The 20,000-nt window shown below is 42.6% G+C and overlaps 1 protein-coding gene across 2 annotated transcripts in view; it reads left to right on the top strand.

The window, feature by feature from the left end:
- Nucleotides 1-20,000, top strand: part of LOC143040686 (uncharacterized) — a 53,902-nt gene that overhangs the window by 21,343 nt on the left and 12,559 nt on the right. Inside the window, exons 2-3 of one of the 2 annotated variants that reach the window (XM_076211981.1) lie at nt 8,856-9,022; nt 16,203-16,280. In XM_076211981.1, the coding sequence (XP_076068096.1) occupies nt 8,856-9,022; nt 16,203-16,280 (245 nt within the window). The remainder of the gene's footprint in view (nt 1-8,855; nt 9,023-16,202; nt 16,281-20,000) is intronic. The other variant, XM_076211982.1, reaches the window with a different exon arrangement.

Genomic DNA, 20,000 nt, shown 5'->3' on the forward strand with positions numbered 1-20,000 from the left:
TTTGAAAAGCTGGAAGACGACTTCGCTTACACTATTCTAGAATTCCCTAAGTCTACAATTCAACAATGCGTCTAATATTCGTATAGGTTTAACTTCTCTTAATTCGTCATTCAGCTTCTCAATATATGACGCAAAGGTGATTTGACATTTGGAGATTCGAAAAATAAAAGATCGTAACCTAAGTCGTTTCTACTCAAACGAACTCGCTTGAGTCGTGTATGTGTGACAAGGGATTAAGTGATGCTGTCATTGATCTGGCTGGCAGAATGAACTTCGTTCACAACCTTCACTGAAAACATATCATGTCAAAACTAGTTTTTGACTTCCTTACAGAAATCTAGAACATTCGTACAGTATATCTAACATTCCTAGAAGTTTATAACCTCTTAGTTCATCGTTCAACTTTGCTAAATATGACGGAAAAGTAACTTGATATTTCGGGATCTAAAAAACAAAATATTGTACCCGTGGAAGCTCAGTGTGATAACCCTTTGCCCAGTGTGATAACCCTTTGCCCAGTGTGATCATTCCTTCACAGGGGACATCAGCAACAACAGCTACGCAAAACCCCTATCCCTCTCTCTCACCCCCTCCATCCCCAAAATAAAAAGGAAGCAAAGCAAAGAGACTGACAGAAAAGAAGAAGACGCGCATGAATGTGATACTACTGCAGACATCGTCGTCCTCGTCGTCTTCATAACCCCGAGAGTGCGCGCGGCGCTCAAGAGGAGGTTGCTTGTTATTGTTTCTCAGCAGCTGTGGGTCGAGTCCAACATCAAAGAAGATGCGGCTTCCATTTTGCTACAGCTGAAGAACCCCCAACTCCCTCCCACCCTGTCTCCCTCTCCCTTCCTCACTCTCGTTCTCCCTGCCTGTGTCTTTGCCTGTACACTACCCCAGAGCTCCAATATTTTCCTTTTTCTTCTTCTTCTTAAGTCCCCGTGTCCCACACCACAGGCTGCTCAAGTGTTGAGGTCTGTCCTCCCGTGCCGGCGTCGCTCTGTCCCCTTTTTACTCTCTGATCCGTCAGATGAAATGATTTAACACGTGAAAATACCTCGCTTACTCTGAGCGTTAATGTCTATCTCCACTCCCTTCCACGGCGCTTTTTCTCTCCTTGTTTTCGGATTCTGCTGCTGCCCGGCGACGATTTTCTTCAGTTGCGGGAAACCACTGCGTACCAGAGTTAACAGCCAGCTGGCTGCGCACATCTCCGCAAAAGGGCGGCGGCAGCGGCGGCGGCGGCGGCGGCGGCAGCGGCACGAGGCCCTGCGGCGCCGTTCGTCCGTCCTTCTGGCTCAGCCCCAAGACGAAATAGCTGCGGAGTACTGCTGTTCACCTTTGAAGGTTACTTACTGCCTCGTAAGTGGTGCGCGAGCGTTTGTGTTTGGATGGAGTCGGGGGGGGGGGAGAAAGGGGAGGCACTTAGGGGGACACTGATGTAACCAGGTAAGTCGGGAGTGAGCAGGCACCCCCTGGGGGGGCGGGGGGCGTAACACCAACATTCCCCACAGGGGGGTGGGGTGGGGCGGGAGGGTGGATTCGAGCAAATCTGCCCTAACCCCCCACCCCCTCCTTCCTCCCCCCGCTGTCGCCCCGAATAGAGAACGATGTCGTTTGTATCGGCCGAGTTGTTGAAACGAAGTGCGAAGACTTCTTCCCTCTGTCGCTTACTCCACGCGAACTCCCCCCACACACACACTCCCACGCACGCACACCACGGTACTTGATTGACGTACTGTACATCCGGTTGGTTGCTTTTACTGCGTCTATGACTTGGGTGATAAGTGATGAGGTTCTTTTCGCCATCTCTTCACCATTTGCTACTATTACTATTACTACTATCGCCACCACCACTACTACTACTACTACTAGTATCACCACCACCACCACCACCACCACTACTACTACTACTACTACTACTACTACTACTACTACCACCACTACTATGACCACTATTACTACTTCTACTACTAATACTACTATCACCACCACCACTACTACTACTACTACTACTACTACTACTACTTCAGGAATGCTGCACAGGTGTCCTCTTATGATTTACAATTTTATTACCATCATCATCATTTCCATCGTAAAGCTCAGCGAAAGAGAAGATTATGCATTTGCATCAGTGCCTCCCATGCAGACCAACCCGGGAGTGGCCCCACCCAGCATCAATTTCACCCGGACAGCTGGCGAGCGGAATGGCTGGCAAGGATTTCCCTTCCTTTTCTTTCAAAATACGATGGATGAGCTCCATGTCATCCTCAAAGTGGAGAGCGGCGGCGGTGGTGACGATTATTGAGATTCCAACACAGCTGAAAGGGTTATCACACTGGGCTAGTTTCCCTCCAACCTCCGATTCTTCGGCGGTAGTATCCAGCTCCAGAACTTTTTTTTTTCCTCTCTGGGAAATAGCCATGGCATACTATTTTGTTTTCTAAAAAAAAAAAAGGAATGCTGGAATACAATTATTTATCTCCTGCAAATCTGCTCCAACTGTCGAAGGAAAAAAAGCCCAGTGTGATAACGCCTTTAGCCCGCCAGACGCCCGTCGCATGGAGGAGGTGGTTCATGCGGGGAGAAAAGAATTTTCAGGATCCTGACCCAGGCGGAGAAACCAAGGGAGGAGGAGGAGGAGGAGGAGGAGGAGGAGGAGGATGAGGAGGAGGAGGAGGAGTAAGAGTGAAAGGCTGATGGTGGCCCAACGCGTCTCTCCGGACGTCTTCTGCTCCTCCACCTCCTTGTCCTTCTCCTCCTCCCCCTGCTCCTCCTCCTGCACCTCCTCCACATCTTCCACCTCCCCCTCCTCCTCCACTACTATCTCCTCATTCTCCACCACCAACTCCTCCTCCTCTTCCTCCTTCTCCTCCTTCCCGAATGCTGCCTGCAGTCAGGTCATGCACACAGGTACTTCAAGTAACTGCAATGTGCATTACGTCGTCCTCAACCAAGGGCACCGCACTCTGAAGCTCACGCGGGTGCCATGCATGCAGCGTTGTGTGGCAACAACGACGACGACACCGCCGTTCTTCCCTGGAACCCAATGGATTTTTTGTTTCTTCATCTTCTTCTTCTTCTTCTTCTTCTTCTTCTTCTTCAGCGTGAGCTGTTGCTGACAACACACTTGTGTGGGAAACTATGCTCAGACAGGGGAAGGCGCGTGTCGTCCTCATCTTCGTTCCTCTCCTGACTTTCTTTTCAAGAGTTTCTCTCCTATAAATCTCTATCCCTTAGCCTAAGCGCAAACTGAGACGCAGGCGACATAGGCGACACAGGCGACACAGGCGACACAGGCGACGGCGACATAGGTGACGCAGCACAGAGCAAAGGCAGACTGCCTGTTGCTGAGATGAAGTACAGATTGAACCTCTCTCTCATTTGAAATGCTTCAACATTTTCATGTGAGAGAGAAGTTCAAACTGTGCTACATTTCAGCAACAGGGAGTGTGCTTTTGCTCTGTGCTGCGTCGTCTGTGTCGCCTACGTCGCCTGCGTCACCTGTGTCGTCTGCGTCTGTTTTCGTTTAGGCTAAGAACTCTCGAACTAAGCCATCGTAGTCGACAAAATGCAATGTACTTGTCATCAAACAGTTCCGGTAGTTCCTATTACATCTAAAGATTAAAAACAATGACTACTGACACCTTTGGGCTTAGGAGGGCAATCCTTTGCTTGAGAGATGATGAAATACAAATTTTGCATAACACTTGTGAGATTTGCAGTTCCGATATATTTTCGCCAAAATGCATAGTGTGAAGAATCTATGGCAGGAGGCGCGTAATTGCGGCCGAAGCCATCACCTTTGCCCTATGCGCTTGCACTGTTGGGGCAGGTAACAGTCACTGCTGGGAATCGGAGAGGAGTGCGGGATTCGAACCCACAACTAAGCAAATGCGGGACCAGCACGCTTCCGATGACGCCACCAGCGCACAAAACCTAAGAAAGGATGATTAGTAAAAAAAAAAAATAATAATAATAATAATAATAAATAAAATAAAAATAAATATAAAATAGAATTAAAATAAATAAATATGTAACAATATTCTCTTCTTATAATGTATTGTACATATAATATTTATTTTAAAAAATCAATAAGGTATCAGTCTAATTGGAAGCGGGGTTAACCGTCCGGGCAACTGGCTTCCATCCAAGTTCTTAGGTCTTAATTTTTTCTATTTGATGTTTTTATAACTTTTCGAAACGTTTTACTTATTTACATAAATGATGCAACACAATAACCTCGGGTCGCTGAATTTGCGGTCGAGCACGGTACTACCATACTATCGAGCTGTGTGTGTGTGTGTGTGTGTGTGTGTGATTCACCACCATTCACCATAGTCTTGGATCACGTGTTGGACTCGTGATCGACAGCTATTTCCCTCCCGGAAGAGAACTCAGAGCTCATATGACCGATCTATGGGTAATGCTGTGACCTTACACGCACACACACACCCAACTCCCCGCCCACGAGAGTTGGAATAACAACCCACAGCGCAGCGATACTGAAATTATTTCAGCCCTGGGCGGGATTCGAACCCGGACCACCGTAGTGGCAGCCGGGAACTCTACCAAATGCGCCACGAGTGTGTGTGTGTGTGTGTGTGTGTGTGTGTGTGTGTGTGTGTGTGTGTGTGTGTGTGTGTGTGTGTGTGTGTGTGTGTGTGTGTGTGTGTGTGTGTGTGATATTTGGCTGGATTTTACAAAATATATTGGTGATGGCGCTATCGTCGTATTCACTTACCAAAATGAACATGATAAATAATCACAGATCACATATTACATATAATATATATTAATATACCAACGGTTTTTTCCACCTTAAAGGGAGGTAGCCAAAAACAAAGGAGTAAAATCCCTTCCTACCCATTCTATCACCACATACTCCACTCTCATTCACCCCCTCCCTCCCTCTTATTTTGGCTCCTCCTGGATGACGGGTCATCCCTGCATCTCACCCACTGCCCTGGGTCAGGAGCAATGTCGCAAGACACAGCACATCCATAGCAAGGCCGCTTCATTTAATCGGCGACCCCGCTCTCCATCCCCTTAAGCAGAAAAAAGAGAAGACGGGGAGAAATCCCTTTGGGCTGTGCCAAAAAATCATTCATACATACTCATTCGTCCCTCCCATCCCCAATCCACTTCCTTCCATGCATCATATCATCATCCATACACAACTATTCTCCACTCATTCCTAACTTCTATCTTCTCCCTTCCTTCCTAGACAGACATTCCCCTCTTTCCCAGTACCCCTTTCACCCCATCCATCCATCTCATCCTTGGTCGCTCCCTCATATTCACTCCTTCCACCTCTACATTCCACAGCTCTTTTTTCCCAATCTTTCTTCACTCCTTCTTTCAATGTGTCCAAACCATCCCAATACTCTTTCATCAACCCTATCTCCCAACTCTCCAGCCCCGCTCTCCTCCTAACCTTATCGTTTCTCACTCTATCCAGCCTAGTATCCCCTACCATACTTCTCAGGCATTTCACCTCAAACGCATTTAAACTCTTCCTCTCTTATGTTCCATGTTTCTGCCCCATAAAGGGCTGTCGGCACAATCACACCTTCATATAATCCCCTCTTAGCATCCATTCATAAATGTCTATTTCTCATTACACTTTTTAATCTTCCAAGGCATTTACTTTCTTCTCTCAATCTACATTCTACCTCCACCTCCACTCCTCCTTTTCCTGCCACATTCGTACTCAAATATCTAAAGCTATCCACTTCGTCCAGTCTCTCTCCCTTAATATTCACTTCCAATTTGCTGCCATCTTCCCACCTTGTAAATCTCATCACTTTACTTTCACCCACTTTTATCTTCAACTTCCTTCTTTCACACACCCTCTCAAACTCTGTCATTAACTTCCTTAATCCCTCCTCTGATCATGCTACAAGTGCAGTATCGTCAGGAAACAACTGGCTTGTATCCCATTTTTCTAAATTTTCTTTAGCCATCTCAAATCCCCGGCCTATTACCCTTGTGTTTACCTCTCGCACCACCCCATCCATGTATAAACTGAACAGCCATGGGAACATGACACCTCCCTAGCGAAGTCCCACCTTTACCTCAAACTACTCAGTCTCTCCATTTCTGATTTTAACACAAGCTCTACTACTCTGGTAAAAATTCTTGACTGCTCTTAACAGCTTTCATCCTATCCCATGTATCTGCAATATCTCCCACAGTGCCTTCCTGTTTACCTTGTCATAAGCCTTTTCCAAATACATAAAGGTACAAATAAATTTTTACCTTTTCCCAAAGCTTTCTCACATATCTGTCTTACCACAAAAATCTGATCTACGCAACCCCTACCTGTCCTAAACCCACACTGTTCCTCAACAATTACTCACTCCCTCTGTTCTTCTCCTAATCCTATCGCTTAAAACCCTCCAATGTACCTTCCAAAGTACACTACAAACTGATCCCTCTGAAACTACTACACTAACCCTTGTCCCCCTTTCCTCTTTTAAACAAACATTCAACAAACTCACCAGCCAGTCCACTATTACTGTATCTCCCTTTTTTAGACACTGCATGGCATCCATCCAACCCAGGTGCCTTACCTGCTCTCATCATTTTAATAACTGCTTTCACCTCATCTTTCCTTATTTCTCCTCCATTTTCCTCATTCATCACGGTCATTTTCTTAATGCTTCCCACTGCAACTACCTTTCCCTCCCTATCCTCTTTCACATTTAGCAACTCACTAAAATATTCTACCTCTCACTGCCGTCTCTTCCATTATCATCTCTCCATCTGCACCTTTTACCTATATGAAAGGAATACAAGCAAACCCAAGAAATTATATATAATTCTTCATTCACATATACTGCTGAAAGCAAAGCATAATTTTCTCAACAACGTGGTACCTTCGTGTTGAAGATAAACATTTTAGTTTTTTTTACTGACAAAGAATATTTTTAAAATTCCGTCTCATCATCACTTATGCATGGTTCCGTCATCCAAGGGCAAATCCGTCATGGTTTTATGTGCTGCTGTCACAAATTAAACTGAACAACGCACTGTAACAACAAATTCCTCTTAGAAGAGAATATTCGCTTGTCGATTTTCCAATAATCTTATAATCTTCACCCCCAAGCATAAACACTGATCCTTTCTCACAGTCACCCATCATTCGTTTTTGCAAGTATCATACAATGCATCACCAACACTGACGATATTGTATAATCTCAATAAACATTTTGATGTTCGATTGTTTAATTCGTTGCTCCCGAGTAAAGCATCATGACGACACAGGTTGCCAACGTTCTTAATAATGTATCACTAAAGCATCCCAGAAAACTCTCTCGTCCATGCATCCGTCCACCTCAGACAGCTTGTAACCCAGCGTTTCTCAACCAGGGTTCCCCGGAACCCTAAGGTTCCGCAAAAGGTCCCTAAGGGTTCTGTGAGAACAAGTGAGATAAGCTAATGCACTTTTGATTTTTGATTTAATTTCATATACGTAATACAATTAAACACGCACGACATATTTTTGGTTATTGTAATAATGTAATATAGATATCACCCTATCTAACCTATTATTACGATGGAAATAACGAAGGGGTTCCTTGAGACATGCAATTTATTCTAAAGGTTACGCAAGAGTAAAAGGTTGAGAAACGCTGCTGTAATTAATCATTCCATCTGTCGCGTTTCTCTCCAGTCATGGAGAGATGCGATAAATATCAATTTCCTAAGTAGGAGTATAAACTAAATGTCTAAAATTTTCTTTTGTTGTAAGTGCTGGTGTTAGTGGAAAATGTTATCTGGAGAATTAGCACAGTCTTACTGACCCAGAATCTGCTCCCTTTCTTTCTGCAAGCCCTGGGGGGTTCCTCAGTTATGAGAAAACCACCTTCTCTGAGGCAGTACATTCCTTATTCAAGCCCAATGATTAGCCTTTGGTAAAAAGTCTTAACGTCATTTAGCCAATAACTGAGGTCATTTAACGACGTGATACGTCCACAGCTCTCCATCAGTCTCCTAAGTCATGTTATGTCCAATAAGGTAAATACATATCGGGTTCCTTATTCAAGTCCAATGATTAGCCTTTGGTAAAAAGTCTTAACGTCATTTGGCCAATAACTGAGATCATTTAACGACGTGATACGTCCACAGCTCTCCATCAGTCTCCTAAGTCATGTTATGTCCAATAAGGTAAATACATATCGGGTTCCTTATTCAAGCCCAGTGATTAGCCTTTGGTGAAAAGTCTTAACGTTATTTGGCCAATAACTGAAATCATTTAACGACATGATACGTCCACAGCTCTCCATCAGTCTCCTAAGTCATGTTATGTCCAATAAGGTAAACACATATTGGGTTCCTTTCAACACAGTTTTCCTGGGTAGGGACACATCCTATGGTGACACTATCCCTGCTTTCCACATGTCCAGTCCACGTTTTAAGAATTTCATATGATTATTCTTGCTTTCACCAGACATTTTTTTCATTCTGCTGTATGGTACCTCTTCGAGTTCATGCTTATGTATTTACCTAGTTGTATTTTACGGGAAAGGGAGCTACGCTTGTGGTGTCCCGCCTTTGTATCTCGCAGTGTCTAGTTTGCTCTTAAATTCGTGCGTGTGTGTGTGTGTGTGTGTATTTACCTAGATGTATTTTACGGGAAGAGAGCTATGCTCGTAGTGACCCGTTTTTGTATCTTTCAGCATCTAGTTTGATCTTACATTCTTGTATAGTTTATGAACTCACTGTTTCTTCATTCAGTGTGTGTGTGTGTGTGCATGCTTGCGTGAATGTGTGTACGCACACCCACGCGCATCACCCCTCCCTCCCTCCCTCCCTCCAGCTCAAACCCCTTTTTGCTCTTGACCCCACAGGCGACATGATGGTGGTGGGTGGCTTTGGCGTGCGCTCTCAGCGCTGGTGGCGCGACGACCGATTGGACGTGGAGCCGACGCTTGCTGTGACGTCACGAAACGTCACGGCCGTGGCCGGGCACACGGCCTCGCTGCCCTGTCGGGTGCACGATCTAAATGATAAAACGGTAAGTCGCGCGATGAAGTTGGTGTTCTTGGCAGCATACAGTACCGAGAGATGCTCGACGAGTTAGTCTCCTGCTTCTTGGACGTACATCTTTTATTTGTTGCTGTTTTCATGAACACTAAAGATAATTTTTAATTCAGACTTAGGTCCTGTGTCAGCCTCCTGCTTTATAGACGTAAATGTTCTGTTTTTTTGGTATTTTCTTGAACACTAAAGATAATCAAATTAAGATTGAGGAACGGAAGGTCCCGTGTAAAGAATGTGGCACGTCTTTATCTGAGAGTTGTTTATGCGCTTCATGAAAGAGATGACTGGGTGGACTCTGTGTACTTGGATCTGTAGAATGCTGTAGACATGGTGCCCCACCAAAGATTTACGTGGAAGCTGAGAGATCCTAGAGGACTTAAAGGAATCACACTGGGATGGATGAAAGGTCTCATGAAAGATAGGCTCATGCGAACAGTAATGAAGTATGAGATGTCGGATTGAAGAGATGACAGATGGATTAGTACCAAAGATAGAGATCGGTTAAGGATGCCGGAGGTGTTGGCTTGTTACTAACTTGTTCGCCAACTCACCAGTCTTGGATCAAGTGTTGGACTCGTGGTCGACAGATATTACCCTCCCGGATGTGAGCTCAGAGCTCATATATATATCCGATTTTTTATGCTGTGACGTTTTACACACACACACGCACACACACACACACAAACAGTTCTTTGCCCCACAAGAGTTGGAATGCCGGCTCGCATTGCAGCAATGCTTAAAATATTTCAGCACTGGGCGAGAATCGACCTTGGACAGCTGGATTAGATTCGCGAGCGGTACCACTGCACCGCAGAGCCAATGAGGTCAAGATCATGGAAAGGTGGAAAAATAAAGACTATTATAATTTACTACAAGAAGACTTCGATAAGTTTAATGCATGAAACCAGGAGTGGAAGATGAAATTCATTATAAAGAAAGGCATAATTTTGGAAGTGGGCCAAAACCAGAGGAGAGTGTCATGCAGCTATGCAGAAAATATGAAGAGAAAAAAACACGCGAGAAAAGGAGGAAGAGCACTTGGGGATCTTAATTAGGGGAGTAAACATAATAACGGAGGAGAAATACGAACGGTTAATGCAGCGTTTCTCAACCTTTTTACCCTTGCGTAACCTTTAAAATAGATTGCATGTCTCAAGGAATCTCTGCGCAAAAAAACAAAAACAAAAAAAAACATATACCATATCTTTCTCATTTTATTTTCATCGTAATAATAGGTTAGATAGGATGATGTCTATATTGCATTATTACAATAACCAAGAATATGTCGTGCGTGTTTAATTATATTACGTATATGAAATTAAATAAAAAAAAATAAAAAGTGCGTTAGCTTATCTCACTTGTTCTCGCGAAACTCTTAGGGACCCTTTGCGGAACCTTAGGGTTCCGGGGAACCCTAGTTGAGAAACGCTTGGTTAATGTATAATGCCAGGTCTAGGGCTAAGAGGACATTAGGATTTATTGCTAGAACGTTTACAAACAAAACTGCAGAGGTGATCATTAAACTCTATCTATCCTTGAATTTGCGATGCAGTTTTGGTCTCCGTCCTTTTGAATGGATATTAATTCACTCGAATCAGTACAGATTGATTGATTTTGATTTATGATATTTTTTTGTTTGAAGGCCAAACGCCGGAGCCGGTAGGCCATTCAGCGCATATCATATACAAATAAATAAATCAAATAAAACAGTAAAAGCAATAAGCACTAATTCACAAAAACACATCAAAACAAGATACACACACCAAGCAATCATATCGCTGGAATATCCTCGTCCTGCATGAATCAGTACAGAGGAGAATGACTAAAGTGATACAAGGGTTTACAAATTCACCACACGAAAACAAGCTTAGACACATTAACTTATACTCTCTGGAAAGACGAAGAGTACAGGGCGATCTGATAGAAGTATTCAAATGGGTCAAGGGCTTTAACTAGGGTGATGATAGCAAGTTCATCATATTAAGACGGTAGGGCAGGACCCATATTAATGAATTTAAATTTGATAAATTTAGGTTGAAGAAGGAAACAGGCAAGAACTGGTTTACGAATAGAGTAGTCAACGAATGGAATAGACTTAGTAACCATGTTGTGAGCGCTGAATTGATTTGTTGCTTTAAGAGAAAATGAGATAACTTATGGATAGAGATGGTAAATGATATGGTCTCTTGCAGTCTCCTTCATTCTTATGGTCTCAAAGGTTGGCATTTCATTATCTCAACAGAGATATGATAAAAACAAAATATTTGAAAATCTGGTCAACCTCAGACTAAAATACGCTGTGGTAGCGAGGTAACCACATAAAAAGAGAGATATAAGAGACATAGATTACAAAATACGGGAACCAAAATTCATTCCAGAACAGGCTGGTTTGGAATATGAATTGGATAAAACCGAAATTTCTCACATTAGAAGAGCGGAAGGAAAGAAATTCCAGGAAAGTTATCTTTACTAAAAAAAAAAAAAAAAAAAAAAAAAAATTATAGTAAGGGGTGACAGACCATCAAGAAGATAACAAGAAACAGAAGAAATTAGAGGATCAAAATGATGGCGGCACACTATGATGACATGCTATTTGCTTTTGCTATTTCGTTTAAGTAGAAACGATTTCGGTTACAACATTCTAGCCTTCCGTAAGAATACTCCAAAAATGTGTCTAACATTCGTATTCTAGGTTTAACTTTTCTTAGTTCGTCATTCAGCTTTTCACTATATGACGCAAGAGTAATTTGACATTTGGAAAATTGAAAAACAAAAGATCGTAACCGAAGTCGTTTCTACTCAAACGAAATAGCAAAAGCAAGTAGCAAAAGCAAGTAGCAAAAGCAAGTAGCATGCTAGCGAGAAATGCCTAGTGTGCTGTCACCTTTAGGATACGGATCTCTCCACGTCAATGCGTCAATGAATGTAAGTAAATGTTTGACAGATGAGACAGATACGGACTCTTAATTGCATATCTTCAACTCCGCACATACGCACGTATACACGCACGCGCGCACACACACACACACACACACACACACATAGCTCTCTTCCCCGTAAAATACAACTAGGTTAATACATACACACACACACACACACGCGCCGCGCGCGCGCAAACACACACACACACAAACACACCTACACATGCACACACACGCAAACGCACACACACACACAGAAATACTTTATATATATATATATATATATATATATATATATATATATATATATATATATATATTCATGCATACATACGTACTACACACATATATAACTACATACATACAAATATACATACATATAAGGTGCAGTTATACCGCTCTCGACCGCTTACTCTGCGATCCGAGTTCGAGTCCCGCCGAGAGATAAAAAAAAAAAAAAAAAAAATCATCGTTGCACTACGTGCTAGCATTCTAACTGTGGTGGGCAAGGAGTTGTGTGTGCGTGTGTGTGTGTGTGTGTGTGTGTGTGTGTGTGTGTGTGTGTGTGTGTGTGTGTGTGTGTGTGTGTGTGTGTGTGTGTGTGTGTGTGTGTGTGTGTGTGTAAAATCACACCATTACCACAGGGATCGGGCCATATATGGGATTTCAGGTCTCGCCCGAGAGTGTAATAGGTCTCGATTACACACACACACACACACACACACACACACACAGACACACACACACACACACATTTTGTCGCAGGAATGTCCAGTTCCCGGTTCTGCTTCGACGGAGGCGGCGTTGTCCCAAAAGTCGAAAACAAACTTTGATCTTTGCTCCATCAAGAAGCGTGCATGGCCTCTTGATGAAAATCTAACTTTTGGTTTTAAAGTAAAGGGATTGCGATCATCAAGTCTAGTTTGCTTTCTACGAAGTAGAATGTGTTATTTTGTTTTAATGAGGAAGAAGGAAGAGGAGGAGGAGGAGGAGGGGAAGGAGGAAGAGGAGGAGGAGGAGGAGGAGGTGTAGGAGGAGGAGGAAGAGGAGGAGGAATAAAGGAATAAAGTGGCCCTGTGGCGGTGGCAGCGGTGACCATTTTGAAGATGAAATGGCTTGGCACCCGATGGCCCGATGCCACGGGGAGAAAGAGAAGCGAGCCATCATAGAGTCTGAGAGAGAGAGAGAGAGAGAGAGAGAGAGAGAGAGAGAGAGAGAGAGAGAGAGAGAGAGAGAGAGAGAGAGAGAGAGAGAGAGAGAGAGAGAGAGAGAGAGAGAGAGAGAGAGAGAGAGAGAGAGAGAGGAGAGATGAGAGAGAGAGAGAGAGAGAGAGAGAGAGAGAGAGAGAGAGAGAGAGACCTTCGTTACCGTAGGACCGAGGCGGAGGGAAGTGGTGGAGGGGTGGAAGTGATGGATGGAGAGGAACCAAAGAGCCTGTAGCAGATGGTGGAAGAAAGTGTCACCCGGTACAGAGGAGGAAGAGGAGGAGGAGGAGAAAGAGGAGGAGGAGGAGGAGGAGGAGGAGGAGATGGAGAGAAGAGACTTTTTGCTTCTCAGTTAAGTCTCCAGATAACTTGTAATACTACCTTATGGCCATCAACCGGACTTACTGGAGATCAGTAAGAACTCAGTGGTGGAGCTTTTAGGTGGGTCGGGGGAAGTGTTCTTCGTCTTTCTTCGTGCGTGAGTGACCCGAGTTTTAATCCTGACGGGGAACAAAAATTGCGTGCTGGTACTGCAGATAAGCATCTCCAGGCGTAGGTAGGTCGGTAGGTAGGTAGGTGGGTAGGTAGGGAGGTAGACAGGTCGCCTCCCCGTGTGTCACAACGACACCGGTCAGGCTTCCTAAGAGGAGGACACCGGTACGATTCCCAACGGCTGCCGGTGGCTGTCATTTGCCCTGGCTATTCGAACAAGAAGGGTAAAAGGAGAGAGCGTCGGCTCCCAAACACACCACCTGCCGTCACTAAGGCCCCTTTCACACTAGGCAACTAGTGACCGTCACTAGTGGCGGTCACTAGTTGACTAGTGTGAAAGTCTCGGGCAACTGCAAGCAACCAGTGACTGTCACCGAGTTGTGGAATCCTTTCTCATCATCTCATTAGTCGAAAGAATGGCATCAATGGAGGAGGTGCTTCAGTTGGCTTTGCTGGTCAAGAAAAAGAGACGGTCGGTGACGGCAACTGCCAGTGACGGTCACTTGTTACCGGAGCGGGCAACAGCCATAGCCTGTTGCGCAACCGGGCAACCGCAATGACGTAGTGTGAAAGGCTCAATTTAAAATAATGGTAGGCCGCTCAAATTAATCCTTGCAGTGCGAGCTTAATGCGAGCATTAGACGTTTAATATCATTGCGTAATATTCCTTATTGTATAATATTATTGACAATGTACGGATATTATTGAAAAATGACACAATATATTGAAGACATCAAATGTACAGGCCAAACACTTGATATTGAAGAATGACATAATATATTGAAGACACCAAATGTACAGGACAAACACGTGTGCCTATTCAATATCATCCCTACACCGTCAACAATATATTGTTCAATATGGGCCATTGTGCAATACTATTGATCTTATTTGACCCGCATTAATGACTACTTTCTTGTGCGCAACGTTTTCCCATAAGGCAATATGACCTTGCTCCAGACAGCATCTGATTTATCAAGTTTTGCTTGATGACTTGACTTGTATGACTACTTTCATTGACCAGGTAAACCTTTAATTTTTTTCTTTCTCTTTTCGTAATTTCTTATGAGAATCTATTCTAATTTATAATCTAATTGAAAAACTCGTCGGGATCCTTTGCTTGATTCTGCACTCCTTGGGAGGACAAAAGCCACGAGCCATAGTTGCTTCCTTTGCTCAGGCATGATCACACTGGGCTATTTTACCTTCGACTGTTACAGCAGATTTGCAGGCCGCAGATTTCGGGAAGGGATCTGAGATTCTACGTATTTTTGTTGAGAAAACAAAATATTTTGCCATAGTGATTTTACGGCGGAAGAAGTTCTGGAGGTAGGCGGTATCGCCGATGACTCGAAAGTTGGAGGTAAAATAACCCAGTGTGATAGCCCTTTCAGTTGGCAGCTCCGTCGTCACTCGATGAGCACCTTTCAGCAGGAGGAGGAAGAGGAGGAGGAGGAGGAGGAGGAGGAGAAGGAGGAGGAAGACTGAGCCAAAGCGATGCCGCGGTGATGTTACTCTCTCTTTCTCTCTCTCTCTCTTTCTCTCTCTCTCTAGATATACAGCGTTTCCCAACCTGGGGTGCTGAAATCAATTATAGGGGTGTGCTGGGAAGTGATGCACACAAAAATCACATTGATATATGTATCATTAATTACCTAGTTGTGCATATTTGACTTTTTCCATGCTATTTTATTTTTCTAGGGTGTTCTTACGTCTTCTACAAACAATATTGTCAATTTGTTTCATTTCTAAGGAATCAAGAAAATAAATCATCAAGCATTATACACTTCACTTTCTTTTATCCTTCTAATAACAAGATCGGGGTGCTGGACTGCTTAGACATGACAACAGGGGGTGCTATGGTCGGAAAAGGTTGGGAAACGCTGTTCTAGAAAGAAAGAAAGAGAAAGAGAAAGAAAGAAAGAAAGAGAAAGAAAGAAAGAAAGGAGAAAGAAAGAAAGAAAGAAGAAAGAAAGAAAGAGAAAGAAAGAAAGAAAGGAGAAAGAAAGAAAGAGAAAGAAAGAAAGAAAGAATGGCCGGCACAACTGACATGTTTTCTTGCGGTCGCTATCATCACCTAGTCACTCTCCTTCGTGGCGCTCTTGTTTTGTTTGATGTGATTAGTTATCACACCAAGGTGCGTTCGGGGTTACCACTTGATGTGGTTAGTAACCACATCATGATAAATGGTTATCGTCCTTAAGTGAAGGGATGAAATTAAATTTTATTATCTCTTCTGAACTTCAAGTAAACCCGTCCGTTACCACATAAACTATACCCAATGAATATTTTAATGCTTTGTACAATTTATGCAGTTATGTTACATATAGACACTATTTACAATATATGGGCTATTCTTGTATGTGACAACAATATTTACAATATACAGTTTCATTAGCACGGACACATACAATAGATTGACCATGATTAGTAATTTCATATTACAAAGATGTTATATGCGTTAAGGGGACACTGCAGAAGTGGCGTATTGCCACATGTTCACTGACTGTGGACCTAATCTGTCTTGTTTCTTCAGGTGTCGTGGATTCGCACGAGGGACCTCACGGTGCTGGCCGTCGACCGCTTCACCGTCACCACCGACAAGCGGTTCTCAGTAAGTGGGCAATGACTAGTTTATAAAAGACTGATGATGATGAAGATTCGGCGCAACGTTGCGAAACTTCCCTTTCAGGAGACTAGGACGGTGGCCCTTACAGAGGTCTTTGGACCGTGGAATTTAATTAACCATGTACTTAATGAAGAACTGTAGTTTATATGTATATATATATATATATATATATATATATATATTATATATATATATATATATACATACATATATATATATATATATATTGCATATATATATATATATAGAATATCATATATATATATATATATATTGCATATATATATATATATATATATATATATATATATATATACATATACGTATACACATGTGTGGGGGTAAGGATTGGAAAAAGTGGATGCTTTGAGGAGACTGGAGTTTCTACAAAGGCGAGAATACAGGGTAGAGGGTTCGAGTTGTTGGCCCGAGAGTGAAACGTCGTGGGAGTTTCCCTTTGTTGTTTGTGGATGACTCTGCGGTTGTGGCTGATTCTGACGTGATTGTAGCGGTCGGTGAGTGAGAGGGTGAGTGAAGGGAGAGATTAAGGCCCTATTCACACTAGCGGTTTGAACCGCGCGGAAACCGTGGCGGTACCGCATAGTCAAGGAAAAACTGCGCGGTTGTGTGTGAACGCCTCCTTTGACTTACATAGTGGTGATGTGTACAACCAAGAAGTGATGGGGATGTGACGTTTGAAGGGCGGGAGGCTGGAGGAGGAGGAGGAGGAGGAGGAGGAGGAGGAGGAGGAGGAGGAAGTGGAGGAGGAAGTGGAGGAGGAAATGGGTCGCACGTGGCAGTCTACGGAAGAGTTGACGTAAAAGTGGTAGAGTAAAAATGACGGCACACTAAGCTACCATGCTACTTGGTTTTGCTACTTCGTTTGAGCAGAAACTATTTCGGTTTCAATATTCTAGACTACATGATGCAAGAGTAATTTGACATTTGGGAATTTGAAAAACAAAAGATCGTAACAGAAATAGTTTCTACTCAAACGAAATAACAAAAGCAAGTAGCATGCTAGTGAGATTGCCTAGTGTCCCGCCACCTCAAGAGAGGCAATTAGATATTTGTTTCGAATGAAGAGTGTTACGAGAAATAGGTATTTAGGGATGATTGTAAAAGATAAAGCTATATATAAGAGTGATTGTACCCACGATATTTTATGGAATTAAAGGAAAACAGAGAGGAAGAATATGAATGGATGTATGACATTACAAAGGATTACATAGGAGGAACATACCGACAGGAGACCTTTTGGTCTATAACTAGGTCGGATGGGAAAAAAATGATAATAATAATAAATAGACAAATAAAAATCATAATGATATATATATAATAAATGAAATAAATAAATAAATAGTTAAAGTTGAATAATAAACAAACAGGTAAATAGTAAATAATAATAAATTGACAGATACATGATAATAAATGATTATCAAGCAAACAGTAATAAACAAACAGACAAATGATAACAAACAAATAAAACGCGGCTATGGTGGAGATAGCAGAGGAGGAGGCTGACAATCAGCGAGGGATGAAGGCTGTAAGGGGAGGGAGGAAAGGAGGGAGGGGAGGGAGGGGAGGGCCTTAGAGGTATCAGCAGGCTTTTGGCACTGTGTCTACATGAAGGTGACACATTACATACTCCTCCTCCTTCTCCTCCTCCTCCTCCTTAGGAAATATTTTGGAGTGCCAAGCCAAACTACTTGTGTTCCTTATTTTCTCCCTTTAATGTCACATTCCCCCCCCCCCTCTCTCTCTCTCTCTCCTTCTAGGACACCCCTTCGTCTGGGAAGGCCAAGTTCCCTTTGCCTCTGCCCAAAGACCTCCGGCAACGGTACCCTTTGGTTCAGTTGGGTTTCTCACTCCCGATCAAGATCTATGGGGGCGTCCTTCCTGGGATGGGGAAAGTATCCATCACATGTATGCGTATACTGTACGCAATGTATTGGTGTATTCAAGTTCTTTGTTTGATCACAGACCCAGGGTACATAAACACACACCGCACGGGCTCAAACAAAGCCCGTGGGAGTGACATTTCATTCATTCATTAAAAAAAAAAAAAAAAAAAAAAAAAAGTGCCCCCTCCCTGCCCACCTCTCCTGAAAACGGGAAGCCCTTTTCCATTCATGTTCTTCATCTAACAAAGTTGTTCTCAACCTCGGCGCCATGGCTTTGAAGGGAGACATGACAAGAATTTAGGGAGGTATGGCTTTGAAGGGAGCCATGACAAGAATTTAGGGAGGCATGGACAACAAGGGAGCCATGACAAGAATTTAGGGAGGCATGGATTACAAGGGAGCCATGACAAGAATTTAGGGAAGCATGGCTAGCACGGGAGACATGACAAGAATTTAGGGAGGCCATGACATGGTCTGATATTACAAAGATATAATCTATGGAGAATCTGAATATAAAAACAAAAAGAAAAATAAATAAAAAAATATAAGATAAGATAATTATGATTAACAGCTCTGAAAAGCAAAGGGTTTCTCTTCAACAACATTCATTTCGTCATCATCATCATCATCATCATCATCATCATCATCATCATCATTCATCATCATCATTATCATTATTATCATTATTATTATCACCATCATTATTCATTATTATTATTTATTATTTATTGATTTATTAATCTATTTTTATTTATTTATTGATTAATTAATTTATTTATTTATCTATCTATTTATTTATTGCGATGCGGGATTTGGGAAGAAAAACAAAGGGAAGCCACACGAACGTTGAGAATTCACGAAAGGGAGGAAAGGAATGAAAAAGGGCGAGAACAAGTGATCTAACCCCACCTTCATGACGTTGGTCTTCTTTACATCAAAGCCACACCCACCCACCCACCTCCCTCTCCACACCAGCCAGCCTCCTGGCAAATGCCCACCAATGGCTGGTGACGCACTTTTTCAATTCTACAACAAGGCCACGCCATCCCCCAGAGAGCGTCGTGTGTGTCAATTCCCACATCTCCCTCCCTCCCTCCCTCCCTCCCTCCCATGTCTTCTCTCCGTTTTGTCTCTTTCTTCTCTACATCATCATCATAATAAAATAATGAAATAATAAAATGATAAAATAATAAAATAATAATGAATAAAAATAATAAAAATAATTAAAATACTAAAAAAAAATAAAAAATAAAAAATAAAATAATTAAATAATAAAATAATAAAATAATAAAATAATAAAATAATAAAATAATAAAATAAAAAATAATAAATAAAAAAAATTAATAAAAGAATTAGATAAGCAAGAACACATAATTCGAAACAATAATTGCAAATTGCCGAGGATAACACAAAAAAGCATGTACGCTTATTTCCATTGTGGTCCTTAATTCCATCCACATTAAAACAGCAGGACAGGACTCGTAGTAATGGAACTAAACTGGAAAAATTTAGGTTTAAAAAGGAAATAGGCAAGAATTGATGTACCAGCAGATTGGATGACGAATGGAATAGACTTAGCAACAATGTAGTGAACGTTGAAACAATTGGTTGTTTTAAGAGACGATGAGATAACTTTATGGATTAGGTTGAAAGGTGGTAATGGACATGGAGCTGCCTAGTGCCTCTTGCAGTCTCCTCTATTCTTATGTTCTTGTGATCCGTGTGTATAGTGTAGGAAAAAATCCTTGGGCACTCCGCATTTTCCCTTTGCCAAACTTGCCTTCAGATTGACCCAATCTGT

This window comes from Oratosquilla oratoria, chromosome 29, assembly GCF_046742065.1.
Source record: "Oratosquilla oratoria isolate Oo_2021 chromosome 29, ASM4674206v1, whole genome shotgun sequence".
NCBI classification, from domain to species: Eukaryota; Metazoa; Arthropoda; class Malacostraca; order Stomatopoda; family Squillidae; genus Oratosquilla; species Oratosquilla oratoria.